At 44.9% G+C, this 15693-nt stretch overlaps 1 protein-coding gene across 3 annotated transcripts in view; it reads left to right on the top strand.

The window, feature by feature from the left end:
• UBE3C (ubiquitin protein ligase E3C) overlaps positions 1-15693 on the top strand; it is a 108791-nt gene that overhangs the window by 54205 nt on the left and 38893 nt on the right. For all 3 annotated transcript variants that reach the window (XM_084897495.1, XM_084897493.1, XM_084897494.1), the window contains exons 12-16: positions 817-974; positions 1120-1352; positions 12423-12527; positions 13764-13851; positions 14113-14210. In XM_084897495.1, coding sequence (XP_084753621.1) covers positions 817-974; positions 1120-1352; positions 12423-12527; positions 13764-13851; positions 14113-14210 — 682 coding nt within the window. The remainder of the gene's footprint in view (positions 1-816; positions 975-1119; positions 1353-12422; positions 12528-13763; positions 13852-14112; positions 14211-15693) is intronic.

Here is a 15693-nt window from a genome sequence, read left to right on the forward strand (position 1 = left end):
CCTCAAGCTTTTCAGTGTGGTTTGCAGAAAAAGGAGGGTCCTGTTTTAGTGCCTCAGTGTCAGGGACAGTCGACCCTGAGCGAGAGGAGCCAAGTGTCCAATCATCTGTATAAAGCTGGCCACCTCTCAGCTAGTGTGTCTTTGTGGACATAGATGTTCACGGCGCCTACAGCCTCCATTGCCCAGGATTGACTGGACATGCTGTAGGGGACCATGGAACCTCATTCAACCATGAGAGAAAGGGAACAGATTGGAGGGAGTGAAGTATGTGTAATACATTACAGCCCTTAACAGGGGAGATTCCAAACTGCTCTCAGGACCCCTCACCTTAGACTGCTCTGTGTGGTCAGTGACTGCTCGTAAGAGCAGGAGCAGTAACAGCTGGGAGATGAACTTGAACTTGGATGATAGAAACAGGGCCCAGGGTAGAAAAGGGGAGACCTTCCTACAGCTTCTGACGGGGTTTGGGATTCACCTCTGTTCCTGAATGTCAAGTAGCTCCATAGTTTTTCATGGTCTGCTTTGTTGAATATGTTAAATAGAGGGGGGAGGAGGCACTTCAACATAACAGTAAACGTGGGTCTGTAACGGTGGCCTTGCGTACTGCCGCTCTCCTCCGAGGGCCGTCCTTGGGCCTGGCTCACTCTCAGTGACTCAGGCCATGAGTTCAGAGTGGCCAGTCAGTTCCTGCGTTTTAGTCTGTTATTCGCCTACATTATTAGAATTCACCTTCCCTTGAGATAGATGCGTGGCCCCCGTGAATGAGAATTCCCTGATTGTGTTGTCTGGTATCGTGTCTTCTCTCGCCCCACTCAGGTCGATGGTGCCGCTGCTTCAGGTGATATCAAGGGGCTCTCCCATGTCCTTTGAAGATTCCAGCCGCATCATCCCACTCTTCTACCTGTTCAGCTCCTTGTTTAGTCACTCTCTGATCTCCATACATGATAATGAGTTCTTCGGGGACCCCATAGAAGGTGAGACTTGAGGAATCCAATTGTTGCTGGCCCCCTGGCTCCTCCTCTCCATGCCCATGGAGGACGGGGACGTCTTCATCTTCTAAGGCTGTCAGTGTGTAGAGAACTTTTCTAAAGTTGTGATGGGAGCTGGCGTGTTTTCCAGCCGCAGGTCAGAGACAATCATCCCTGATGCCTTTCACTCTGGAAGAGTTGGTCGTGCTGTCCCGCTGCCTCCGTGATGCCTGCCTCGGGATCATCAAGCTAGCTTACCCGGAGACCAAGCCCGAGGTCCGGGAAGAGTACATCACCGCGTTCCAGAGCATCGGGGTGACCACGAGCGCCGAGATGCAGCAGTGCATCCAGACAGAGCAGAAGCGGTGGATCCAGCTGTTCAAGGTCAGAGGCAGCACAGGTGTGCTCTCCTTCCCGCGCGTCAGTAGGCGGGATTCGCAGTCCCAAGCTTGTAAATTAAGTCATTTTGTTTGCCTGTGGTTTTTTGTGTGTGTGTTTTGTGTGTGTGTGTGTGTGTGTGTTTGGGGGGGTGTTTGTTTTGCTATTTTAGATGTTGTATATTTAGTTCTTATTTTATTTTTTGCTAATCCTCACCCAAGGATATTTTTCCATTGATTTTTAAAGAGAGTGGAAGGGAAGGGGAGAGAGAGAAACGTTGATATGAGACACATTGATTGGTAGGCTCCCGCACTCATCTTGACCTAGGCCAGGATTGCGCCTGCAGCTAAGTGTGTGCTCTTGACCGGAATTGAACCGCAACTCTTTAGTCTGGAGGCCGACATGCAAAACTGGCAGTGCTTTTTTTTTTTTTTTTAGTTAAATTTGTTGGGGTGATATTGGTTAATAGGATAATATACGTTTCAAGTATACATTTCATTTTGTTTGTTCATCCTCACCTGAGGATATTTTTCCATTGATTTTTAAAGATTTATCTGTTTTTTATTAAATTTATTGGGTTGGCATTGGTCAACGTGAACGTAAGTTTCTGGTGGTTTTAAAGAAATTAAAAAATTAATTTTTTTAAATTTATTGATTAAGGTATCACATTTTTGTCCTCAACCCCCCAATTGGGGTTTTCTTTTAAATATATATATATATTTTTTGACGAGACCGGTTTGGCTCAATCGATAGAGCGTCGGCTTGGGGACTGAAGGGTCCCAGGTTCGATTACGGTCAAGGGCATGTACCTTGGTTGCGGGCATATCCCCAGTAGGGGATGTGCAACAGGCAGCTGATCGATGACTCTCTCTCATCGATGTTTCTAACGCTCTATCTCTCTCCTTTCCTCTCTGTACAAAATCAATAAAATATATTTTAAAAATAAATAAATAAAATGTTTAAAAATATATATATATTTTTATTGATTTTAGAGAGGAAGGGAGAGGGAGAGAGAGAAAGACATCAATGATCAGGATCATTGATCTCTTGCTTTTTTTTTTTACAGTATGTGGTTCTATCCACTGAGCCAAACCAGTTAGGGCTATTTTATCAATTTTTTGTGTAGTCTTTTTGTTCTCTATTTTGTTCAGTTCTGCTCTAATTTTTATTATTTCCTTTCTTCTGCTGACTTTGGGTTGCTTTTATTCTCCTTTTTCTAGTTTTTTAAGATGTGATGTTAGGTTATTTACTTGGGATTTCTCTTGTTTTTTGACATAGGCCTGTAATGACCTTCTTATTACTGTTTTCATTGCATCCCAGAAGTTCTGACATGTCATATTGTCATTCTCATTTATACGTCTTTTGAGCTTATCTTTTATTTATTCTTTAACCCAGTCATTTTTTAGTAGTATGTTACTTAATCTCCACGCATGTGTGGGTTTCTTTACTTCCTTTTGGCAGTTGATTTCTACTTTCAAGGCATTGTACTCAGAGGATATGCTTGGTATAATTTCAGTCTTCTTGAATTTGTTGATGCTAGTTTTGTAACCCAACATATGTTTTATCCTTAAGAATGCTCCATGTGCACTGGTGAGGATGTATGATCTGATGTTCTGGAATGAAAGGGTCTGAAAATGACAATTACGTTCATTTGGTCTAGTGTTTCATTTAAGGCCGATATTTGTTTATTGACTTTCTGTTTGGTTGATCTGTCTAGAGCTGTCAATGGAGTATTAAGGTCTCCAACTATGATTGTGTTTTGATCTGTTTCCCCCGTTAGCTCTGTGAGTAGTTGTTTTATATATGTTGGTGCGCCCTGGTTGGCTGCATATATATTAAGAAGTGTTATGTTTTCTTGATGTAGTTCCCTTTATCATTATAAAGTATCCATCTTTGTCTCTTATCTTTGTTATCTTGAAATCCATTTTGTCAGATACAAATGTGGCTACATGTGCTTTTCTGTGGATGTTATTTGCTTGGAGAATCATTTTCTACCCTTTTACTTTGAATCTGCCTTTTTCTTTGCAGCTTAGATGTGTCTCTTGTAGGCAGCATATGGTTGGGTTTTGTTTTTTATCTACTCTGTTATTCGGTGCCCCCTTTTTTTTTTTGCCCCTATTGGTTCTAAGCAGAGAAGTGAATGCTCTATTTATGACCTTAAAACAGTCTTAAAAAAAAAAAAAGTGGGGGTGGCGGGGAGCAAGTCTAGAAACAGATACCAATTTGGAGGCTCTTTCCATAGTCTAAAGAAGAGAATGACAAGGGTTGGGCATTGAAGGGGTGATAAGTGGACAGATACAGAGTCTGCTGAGACCATAAGGCAAGAAGACTTGCTGAGAGGCTGGAAGTGGAGAGGTGCTAGAAAGGGGGAATCTCTAAAATAACCTTTAGGTTTGGGTCTTGAGCAGCTGGGGGTCTAGCGGTAGCATACACTGAGGAGGAGATAGGAGGGAACAGGTTGGTGTGGAAAGATAAAAGGTCTTCGTTAGGACTTGTCCAACTTGAGGTGTCTATGCTGCACCCACTTGGAGAAGTCTGGTTACTGTTGGGTGGCTGTGTCTGCAAGTCCAGGGCGAGAGGGAGGTCTGGGCTGGAGATAAGAATTGGGAGTGCTGAGCATGTTGTGTTAAAGCCATGGGAAGGGGTGAGGTCACTCTGGGGGAGGGTGCATATGGCAAAAAAGGAGAGTCCGGGATGGAGGCCAAGGACATGACAACATTTGCCAATGGGTGGGACGGAGAGGAGGCAGCCTTTCACAGAAGACTGAGTGTGAGCTGCCAGGGGGGGAAGAAGAAATGATGGCGTGTTGTTTGGGGAGAAGTAGGCATAGAAGCCAAGAGAGAGATTTAGAAAGATACTGGGATTGATCATGTCAGGCAGCCCTAGGCCAGACCCTTCCCCAGTACACAGCTCTGCTCCTCAGTGTCTGCTTTGCACTGTGCCAGTCTGCTCCCTTCCAGTGAGACATCTTCAGTCTTCAGTCTTTGATGGAAAAGAGACGTCCACTCCCTCTGCGCCTCTGAATTGGTGAATTCAGACCACTTACATATAGGGTAATTGATGTTTGAGGATTTCCTATAACCATTTTATCTTTGTTCTCTGGTAGCTCTGTGCCTCCATTGGTTCTTTTCCTTTGTTTCTGTCTGTCGTTTTTGTTTGGTGGTATTCCACACTTCTTCCCTCCTTTTTTTAAGCTATACGCCCTGGTTTGGGGATTTTTGTGTGTGTTATCATTAGGTTTATGAAAAATAAAGTTGCATACATACCCTAGTTGTTTTCTTTCTTTCTTTTTATAATATATTTTATTGATTTTCTACAGAGAGGAAGAGAGAGGGATAGAGAGTTAGAAACATCAATGAGAGAGAATCATCGATCAGCTGCCTCTTGCACACCCCCTTCTGGGGAGTGCCCGCGACCAAGGTACATGCCCTTGACCAGAATCGAACCTAGTTCTTTTCTTTTGAGTGCATCTGGTCTTCATTCTCCTTTGCCAGATCAGACCTTTCACACACACACACACACACACACACACACACCCTTTATGTTTTTGTTGTCACAGATTATCCCTGTTGATGCTGTAAGTTTTTTGGTGATCTTACCCAAAGTGTTGTGACCTTATGTTCTCTGTTTCAGGTAAAATAACTCCCTTGAGTATTTCCTGAAATGGAAGTTTTAAACTGTTTCTCCTGGCCAAAGAAAGCGCCTGCTACCACGCTTTCTCCTCTCGCCCGGCGGAGCTGCGAGCTCCTGGCTGCAGGGTTGCATCTGCAGGCCGTCTGCGTTTCCTCCCTTCTCATCTCCCCATTTATTCCTGGTTGCCCACCTTTAGATGTTTCAGTGCCAGGCTCTCTCAGGTGTGCGTCTGTGTTGAGCAGGGATTTCCTAGTTGAATTAGAGTTGGTTAAGCTGATGAAATTTCAAGAGCAAAGGACAAGGTGTGCTGTCACAGTGCCATTCCTCTGATGTCACTCCTCCATTGACTCCTAGCGCAAGAAGAGAGGGAGAGAGAAATATTGACGTGAGAGAGACACATTGATTGGTTGCCTCGGCAAGGGACCTGACCGGGGCCAGGGATTGAACCTGCAATCCAGGTATGTGCCCTTGACTAGGAATTGAACCCTCAACCCTTCAGTGCACGGGCCAGCACTAACCACTGGGAACACCAGGCAGGGCTCAGGGTACATTTGTGACACATGACCTGCACATTGCACTGTGTGCTCACCACCCACTCAGAGCATCTTCCATCGCCATGTATTTGGCTTTCTCTGCCCTTTCTACCCCCGCCCTTGACATTTGCCTTCTTTTAAAACCTCGTTTTTACATTGTTAAATGCATCTGTTAAAAATTGCACTAAGTATTTTTGGTGACAAGGTAAAATACAAATAAAATTTGTAATATTTTTATTTTTCACTAAAAGATCTCTTACAGATTTTTATTTTCTTAATCTTTTAAGAAATAACCTTAGTGGAATAAGGTCATCAATTTAATGGAAGTTGAATATAAATTATTTTAAACCATCTCTATCTATAATCACAGAGAAAGAGCAGTCAGGAGACTCCATGGCAGGAATGTTGGCAGGAAACTGCCGCCACTGAGAGAGACTGGGACTGTTGGGGTAGAAAAAAAGAAAAGCAAAAGGGTGCTTGACTTCTCATGAAATTTCTGCAGCAAACACATCCAGTCAGCTAAAATTGCTCATTAAAGGAGTGGGAGCAGAAGAAATGCATTTTCCAAATTGAATGTTAGATTTACAGTCCGTTTAATACTGGCGACCTCTCGCGCACTAATGCTCAATTCGAGTCATCAGCTGTCCCTTTAGGTCTTTTATCACTGCTTTTGTCAAGCTATCTATTTAATTGAAAGAAGTTAATTGAATGAAAATGATCAACTAAGCTTGTATTAATATTGCTAATGGAATTTTCTTCTTGGCCATGTTTGGAGAAAGATGTCAAGCTAGACTTTAGGAAAGGCCCATTAATGCTTGCACTTAACCTGATGGGCTAATTAAGGACTGCTTATTCATCCTACGAGTGCGTGACAGTCTCTATCCAGCCTACTGGGCCTGATTTTACAACACATTTCCCTTATGAGCATGGGCATTAGGAGCAGAGAGAGGAACTGATAATGATTTGATTGCACTGAATACAGTCCTGATGCATCATTGAATTTATAATGTGTGCAGATTGATGTAATAAATATTTGCACAATTTATTTTATTACCTATTTCTATATTCCCAAGTTAACTTTGAAGGTCACCTGTTGAACCCTTAATATATCCTTTCTTAAAGATTGACAATTTTGCAACTTCTCTAAGTTAAAAATAAGCTATGTACCCATTTAAAACCCATATTTCTTATGTAAACATTTCCTGGATATGAGTATTATGGTAGCATATGTGTTTTCCTTTAAGTATTTAATTAAACTCTGGAATCTCTGTTAATAAAGGTTTCTATTTTGTAGATATAAGGTATTGTGTACAATATCAGATAACCTCATTATTTTATAGCACCTATTGAGAATTTAATAATTTTCATTTGACAGGCTTATCTTTTGAACCTAGGAATAGTTGACTTTAATAATACTGTATTTCCCTGTTGGTCCTTATTTTGTTTAAGCATTAAATGGAAATTTCATAGTGAATTTTTTATGCCTCAAAATGACTTATTACCACTTTATTAGAAATGGAGGTTTTTTGAAAACTAAGGTGAAAGTTCACTTTTGGGTAAAGGGTTATTTTTGGTTTGAAATCGAGTTGTTATAAAGACCTGAGTTTAGAGTAGAATTGTTTGCAGTAGTTGTTTTTTAACATGATTTCTGTTGTGTTTGTTGTTGTTGTTGTTTGTTTTTTTGGAGGGGAAGTTAATTGAGCCAAGGCTTAAAAATAAAATCAAGGTATAGTCTTTAAATAGAAAAGGGTTCAGCTGCTATTAGGTTTTCTTTACCTTAAGGATGCTACCGTGGTATTAAGGTAGAAAAGATGCTCTATACAGTGCAGTGACAAGAATCCCCTTCAGTGGCTTCTGTGTTCTGGACAGTATCCTCAGCGCTTCGTGAGGACTAACAGACTTAGCGTGCTGACTCTGAGGAAGGTACGCAGTAGTGTTTCCGTGTTACAGGGGAGGTCACACAGTAGTGGGTGGGAGAACCAGAATAAACTGTTGGCCTTTGTTACGTATTGCAGCGCCACATTTGAGTTGAAGAATTCAAGGTAGAGTCAACCAAGAAGGCAATAGCATTGCCTTTCTTTGATGGACAGAATTGCAGAGATGAGACCTGACTCCCTCGACTGCCAGCCGTTTTTCGAGCCCACACAGGTCTCTGGCGCTGGCTTCTGGAGAAGCTGTTGGCTGGTCACAGAATAGTACTTAAGTGGAGAGAGTCCTCTCTCCATCACGACGGGAACTGGGGTCAGTCTCCAAGGCCTCCTTGACGCTGCTAAGACAGTGTATGCATTTATCAAGTTCATAAACCCCTGCTGGCGTGTCATCTATAGCTCCGATTGCTTTAGCCCACGTGCAATCCCGGGCAGCATGCATGTGTGCAGCTCCCCAATGGGAGGAGATGTGGGGGCAGGAGGGACTCGTGCCCTGCCTGCCACACCTGGCTGGACAGAAAGGGCACAGTGCAAGGGATTGTTGCTGACCTGGTGTTGATTTGTGTTTTTCCATTTCATTTTTATTTTATTTTATTTTTTAAAATATTTTATTGATTTTTTACAGAGAGGAAGGGAGAGAGAGAGAGAGCTAGAAACATCGATGAGAGAGAAACACCTACCAGCTGCCTCTTGCACACCCCCTACCGGGGATGTGCCTGCAACCAATGTACATGCCCTTGACCGGAATCGAACCTGGGACCTTTCAGTTCACAGACCGACGCTCTACCACTGAGCCAAACCAGCTTCAGCTGTGTTTTTCCACTTAACTTTCAGAAGTCTTTTCAAAAAGACTTCTAAAAGTTAAGTCCAAACAACAGCAGACAGACCCTAGCTGTGACCCTAACACGCCCCCGGCAGCTGTGTGTTAACCGAGGGGCGCAGAGCAGTGGCCTGTGTCCTGGTGGAGCTCTGCTGCGTCCTCCTGTCTTTTAAGAGACTGCTCTGTTTTTACTAAGAAGGAGAATGGAAATGTGCTGGGCAACACTTGTCTTTATCAACACTCCATTTTAGCAAGTAGTGAGCCTCCGGCGGCAGCAGCCCATGTCAGATGCTCTATAGACTACAGTCACAGTCCAAATACCCCAGGAACAGTGACTGTGCCAGTGCTGGGGTTGTAACTGAGGCCAGACTGAGTCACTGACCTTCAGTGTCATTCTTTATTCAGTGAACAAGACGTCCTGCCAACCGCGGTGAGACGGGACGGACGGACGGACGTCCCGCCAACCGCGGTGAGACGGGACAGAGCCCAGAAACAGTGCCTGGAGCTCACAGGTGGGGGCAACGTAGGTCTTTTGTGCAGCTTAATCAAGTCAAGAAGCCCGGTGTCTGGTCACCCCGGTCCTGTTCGGCCAGCAGGGCTTTTCTGGCTGTTCTATTTCATTTTTAGATGTTCTTCGCTATGAAATCAACTCTTACACATTTCCTACTTGACGTGTTTTACCATATTACATATTTGCCCCACCTTAGGCCCTGCAAGTTATGTGCTGAGTCCTTTACTTTGTATTGAAATGTTTGTAAGACTTGCCTAAGGTGTTTGATTTTACTTGCAGAGAACTCTCTGATCCATTTTCAAATTGTTACTCCAGCTTTTCTTACCTTTCACCACCTTTAATCAATTTAAGTAATTTTTCATGGTTATCGCCATATATTTGCTTTTTTAGTATCAAATATTTGTGATAGTGAAAATGAATGCAGAGCACTAGCTGGTTGGGTCAGTGGATAGAGAGTCAGGCTGTGTACTGAAAGGTCACAGGTTCAATTCTGGTCAAGGGCACATGCCTGGGTTGCAGGTTTGATCCCCATTTAGGAGCGTGCAGGAGGCAGCCAATCAATGATTATCTCTCATCATTGATATTTCTCTCTCTCTCCCCTCCTCTGTGAAATAAATAAAAAAATATATTTTTTAAAAATAAAATGAATGCAGAGAAAAGGAATGTGTGTAGAGGTGTTTTGACATTACAAAAAGGACCCTGTTAACTTTCATGGTTTCTTAAAATTTGTATTTTTTTGTGAAACTTAGATGAAACATAGTGTTAATGAAGAAGTTAATGTTACCTGTTGGATTTAAGATAAGAGCTTTGACATTTCTGCAAAAGTATTTGGACTGGGTGGTCCAGAGCTAATATTGCCAGATTTAGTACACAAATATGTTTCACCTAGTTAAATTTGACTTCAGATAACAAATGCGCTTTTAAATATAGACATGTTCTATGCAGTATTTTATACTCTGAATAGAGCAATATTTGGGACATACTTACACTAAAAACTTAATTGGTGTATGTCTGAAATTCAGACTTACCAGGTGTGTGGTGCTCCCCCAGGCCGCGCAGGGTCCTCCTCACATCAGGCTCCATGTCACCTTCCATTTGTTGAGATGCTTTTCCACAGTGACCTCCATCTTGGCATTCCTTCCTTGATATACACTCTTAGGCCAAAATCACTTTTTATTTATTTATATATATATATTGATTTTTTACAGAGAGGAAGGGAGAGGAACAGTTAGAAACATCAATGAGAGAAAACATCCATCAGCTGTCTCTTGCACCCCTCCTACTGGGGATGTGCCCGCAACCAAGGTACATGCCTTTGACTGGAATCGAACCTGGTACCTTACATTTCACAGGCCGATGCAAAACCAGCTAGGGCCTAAATCACTTTTGTATCTTCTTTCTTCTTCCCTATTCTCTCCTTCCTTTTTTTTTGGAAAGAGGACAAATAATCTAGGATATTTAAGTAATGTGTGATTAGTTCTCACACTACATTTACAGTGTGAAATATCAGAGGGAATAAATACCCTATATTGAAACTGTAAAGATAATGTAAAAGAAGAATGTAAAGATGGCATTAATTGCCCACAGGTAGTTTAATATATTAGTGACCTGCAAACAATAAATGTTCTTGTAAACATGGTTTTGAATGAGACAAATGCCAGGAGGTGGTGGGGGATACTGTTTCCTGAGTGAAGGGGTGTGGCCCCGCCCCGGTGAGCAGGGCCCTATCCCCAGGGGCGCTGCATCCTCCTCTGTAGAGTGGGGGGGTAAATCCATGAGGGTGCCAAGACTCCAGGGATGGTACCTGGAAGCCAGAAGGAATAATGGAATAAATGCACCAAAATGTTTTTCAGAAAGCATGTCTTTAAGATGCTAATAGTTGTGGCGTATTATGGGTAAGTTTCAGCACTATGTCTGTTAAGTTTGACTTTGTAAAATACCAGTATAATTGGCTGTGAAGATGGGAAGGTAGGACTCAGTGCTTCATCCAGGAAGATCGTGTTTTCCTGCACTGCAGGAGGGCATGGTTCCCTGTGGCCTGACCTGGGTCCCCAGATCAAGGGAGCAGAGAGGGGTTTCCACGAATTAGGTGCGTGGCCAATGATCCTATTTCCTTCTGTCCAGCAGTTAACCAGGGCGTCTTCATCTTCTGAGCCAAATCCTGCTCTGCGGGACCTACTTCCTGAGCACCCCTGGCACAGCCAGCCAGAGTTAAGGAATTGGCTACTTTCTGCTGGTTCAGAAGGTGGTTATCAGGGTGTGAAGGGAGGTTTTAAAGTGCCACCAGGTGTCATCGCTCAGTGGGTAAGACACAGCCCAGTTAAAAAGCTCTGCTCTAGACCCTGAGAGGCTTGCACTGATGCTGTGGGTCTGCATGGCCAAAGGTCCTGGATGGCTTTTTTGCTGTCCGTGGGCATGTCATCCAGGTGGTGGCCCTCCTATAGTGGCCAGAGGTACCAACCACGGACCCTTTCTCAGCACTTCCGTAGGACAGAGCTTCTGGGATGCATGTCATAGAGAAGGTCTGTGCTCCGTGTGTGCAGGTGCTGGCGAGTGGGTGTTAAAGGGACATCTTGTCACCTATGGAGATGCTGTGGTCTTGCTGTCCGGGGATGTATTGGGAACTTCCCACATTGCCCTGATTTACCATTTCAGTCCAAGTAACATTTATCCTCCTCATTCACAACACCTTTTACTTAAAGACAGGCTGACTTTTTCAGAAAACACCATTATAGTCTTAACTTTAACTACAGAATAGTTGTATGATCAAATTTTGGGGTTAAAAATTTAGAAATTTGGATTTACAATTTTATGCTGCTTTATCTTTATCTCAAAATACATTTTTACTTAATATAGAACTTCGGGTCTTTTAAATAAACAGTGGCATTAGATCTTATTAGTTATATGTCATAAAACTTACAATTTACTACTGATCTCACGTCATAGAGGTTTCCAGTGGCTGGTTGGCTGTGTGCATGAGAATCTGGTGCACCACGCACAGTGCTCACTGGGACCGGCGATGAAGGATGGCCCTGTGACGAGGGGGAGTGGCTGGCGGGCAGTCAGGAAGAAGCTTTGTGAAGGAAGTTAGTCTACTTGCCCTGGCCATTTGGCTTCAGTGGATTGAGCCCAGTCCTCGGACTGAAGGGTCCTGGGTTTGATTCCGGGTAGGGGTGCATCCCTCAGTTGCAGGCTAAATCCCCAGCACTGGTAGGTGCACTTGGGGGAGGGGGTGGCAACCACTTGATGGCTCTCTCCCATAACAGTGTTTCTCTCTCTGTCTCTGCTTCCCTTCCACTCTCTAAAAATCAATGGGGAAAATAGCCTGGGATGAGGATTTTAAAAATATTTTTAAAAAGAAAGACCTAAGACGTGTGGAGCTGCTGTGGGAAGTAGACCTACCTCCAGAGCTGAGACAGAGACACACTTCCTTCTTGTCTTCCTCATCCTTCTTTGAAACCAGCGTTTGCATTAACGTCTCGCTCTCTCTGTTGGCAGATAACTGACTGCTTTGTACCTAACGCTCACTCTTGTGATCACAGAATGAGACCTTCCTGTGACCTGATCTGGTGGTCTCGGCCAGGTCACGATCGCCAAGCCACATGCTCTTGGAGCCCTTTGACTTCTGACCGGTGGCCCTCTTCTGTGCAGGTCATCACCAATCTGGTGAAGATGTTGAAGTCCAGAGACACAAGGAGAAACTTCTGCCCCCCAAACCACTGGCTGTCAGAGCAGGAAGACATCAGAGCAGATAAGGTGTTACTGGAGGCCTTTGAGCATTTGTCCTTTAGACCCGTTTATTTATTATTAGGCAACTGAATGGTAACGTGAATGTGCTCATTGTAACTCTTAGGTCATTGATGGATATAGAGCATTTTCATTGACTAAAAAAAGCATTCTGAGTTTATTAATTTTAATTTGCTCTTTCAACCATAAATTGTGTTGAACCTTGGTGATTCTCTGTTGGGGTGGAAGAAGATTTTGCTTTTATTGGTGCCATTGGTATAGATTTAGGATTTAGAGGAAATGGAACTCGTCCTTGGTTTTCTAAAGGAACAAATTTGAATATCAGTGACATTTAGATCTAAAGTAGATTCAGTACTATAGTTTAAAAACTTAAGTAACATTAACGGAGGATATGCGATGTCATTTTTGTCAGGAAAAGGCATGACTAGGTTCATTTCAGAAACTTGGGGATGGAGGACACGGAGTTACAAGGGGCACTGAAACACTGAAGAAAATGGTCTTTGGACCAGTTTCATAAGCATGCCTCTGCCCTCTCACTAAGTTACCCCCGTGGCTTCTGGCTCTGCCCACAGGTGGAGACCATGACAGGTCCTATGCCAGTGAGCACGGCCAGGGCCCAGGGTGGAGCTCAGAACAGCATCTCCCCCCGGCGGTCGGTCCTAGGTCTGGGAAGCCCTGGACAAGATGGTGCTTTGTCGCTGGAGGGTGGAGCAGTGCAGAAGGTGGTGTGGGAGAGCCAGGGGCCAGCGGAGGGTCTCCCTCAGGCAGGGGGCGGGGGGAGGAGAATAGCAAGCATCACTCAGAACAGGTGCAGTCTGCCAGATAGCAGGTGCGCTGAGCCTGCGAGTTCCTGAGCCTAAGAGGAAAAGAGCTGCACCGGCCGCTGGTAGACGAGAAGGACCGCCCCACTGTTTTTGTTGTTCCTGCTAATCCTCACCAGAGGGTATCTTTTTCATTGATTTTTAGAGAAAGGGGCAGGGAGGGAGGAGCAGCCGTATGGGTGATGGTTAGTGTGTCCCGGTGTTACACATCAGCAAATGGAACAAGCAGAGATCTCCCTGGGATGTTAGAGAAAACAGTCACACAGTAAGTGTGCAAGGGCATGAACAGGTCGTCTGAAAAGGACATGAGGTCAGAGAGGGACCTAGCAAACTCCAGTAAACATAAACGTACACCAGTTCACATGGGATGGGAAAGGGGGGGACCAGCTCACAGCAGTACTAAGCAGGGGTGCTGATCCCCTAGGTCACTCAGCTGTACGTGCCAGCTGCCAGACATGTGTGGAGGTTCCGGCGGATGGGGAGGATCGGCCCCCTGCAGTCCACCCTGGATGGTGAGCGCCCTTTACAGACCATGGCACTCATCTTTTCCATGTCCTGGTCTGTGATTTTTGTTGAACATGTACCACCAACCACCTCAAGCTCCTTCGTAGCCCAGCCCCAACCCCTCCCCTGCCCTAGCAGCCTCTCGTTCCTGGTGGTCCCATAGTTCTGCCCTTTCTGGAACATCTGGAAGTTGAGCCATTCAGTGCATATCCTTGCGAGTCTGGACAGGAGGGTACGCCTGCCTAACAAAGGTTTGCACTGTGTTGCAGTGGGTTTGGAGTCGCCTCCCCTGTCTGTATCTGAGGAGAGACAGCTTGCCATCCTGACAGAGCTGCCCTTCGTGGTTCCATTTGAAGAGCGGGTAAAGGTAGGCCAACTTCTCCAGGAGAGCGTGCAGTATTTCCTATCATTTCAGTGTGAAAAATGAACACCAACCAGAGTCTCTGAAGTGGCCTAGTGCCCAGCTAATAGTATAATTTATATTTTTTAGATTGTAATAGTTAACAGCGATTTATAAATGTGTAATCCAACCAGATGTGTCTATATAAACTTGAAATATTTTTTCTTTAGTTGTAGCTACTTAAAAGGCCTGTTAGGCTATCATCCTATATAATAAAGAGCTAATATGCAAATGATTGTTACACCCTCATGCAGTAACAGCTCAGACACTCAATACCAGGGAGAAAGGAATGGGACTAACCAGGCTGCAGCCCAGGAGAGGATCAAGTTGCACACCCACGGTCCCAGGTGCCAGCGGCTGGGGCTGTGGCCCAGGAGAGGGACAAGCCATCTGCCCCGTGGTCCTGGGTGCCAGCAGCTGTGCCTGTGGCCCAGGAGAGGGACAACATGCACAGTCCCCGCAGTCCTGGGTACCAGCAGCTGGGGCTGTGGCCCAGGAGAGAGACAGCCGGCCTGGTCAAAGCCAGCCCTGGTCCCAGGTGCCTGCGACCGGCCGGAGGAGGGAATCCTGGATCCTGGGCAGGGCAAGGCAGAGGCGGTTAGAGGCGAGCAAGCTGGCAAGGGTGCAGTTAGGGGTGATCAGGCAGGCAGGCAGAGGAGTTAGGGAGATCAGGCAGGCAGGCAGGCAGGCAAGCTGTTAGGAGCCAGCAGCCCAGATTGTGAGAGGCAGGTGGACATACCCCAAGAGGTCCCAGATTGGAGAGGGACCCCCCCATCCTGTGTGCAAATTCTGTGCACCGGGCCTCTAGTCTATATATAATAAAAGCCTAAGTGACCATCTGACCAGTATCTGTGATGTACAGTGACCGCCAGGGGGCAGACGCTCAACGCAGGAGCTGCCAAATGGTTCTTAGGTGACACAACCAGAGAGGAGGGAGCCGGATTCTGGGTGCATCAACTGAGAACTGCCCTCTCAAAATCCAGACTCCTCTGGAGATGTTGGAGAGCCAATTTTGGCCCTATCCCTGCAGGCCAGACTGAGGCACGAATCTGTGCACCAGGCCTCTAGTTTTCTTACAAAGGGAGCCCTAAGGTGCTCTTTGTCTAGTCAATGTTGCATTATTTTTTAAAACAATTTTTTTAAAGCTACACTTCTGTACATGGTGTTATAGAGATGTGCACTTTATATCTTGTGGTGGTTGGCTAATGCACAGAACTTGTTCACACTGGCATGGTTTCAGAGACTTTGCTGCCTGTTCTCGGAGGTAAACAGAATGTGTTTTTTCTGCAACTCGCGCTGGGTGCTGCTTCTCAGGGAGCCTTGCATGCCTGCCACCAGAACATGGCTCCTGAGCTCCCTCTGCTGGAGCTCTGCCTAAAGAACCACTTACATTTCTCATTATGGAGATCTTACCCTTTCCCCGAAAATAAGACAGTGTCTTATATTAATT

This window comes from Pipistrellus hanaki, assembly GCF_964339955.1.
Source record: "Pipistrellus hanaki genome assembly, chromosome: 10".
NCBI lineage: Eukaryota > Metazoa > Chordata > Mammalia > Chiroptera > Vespertilionidae > Pipistrellus > Pipistrellus hanaki.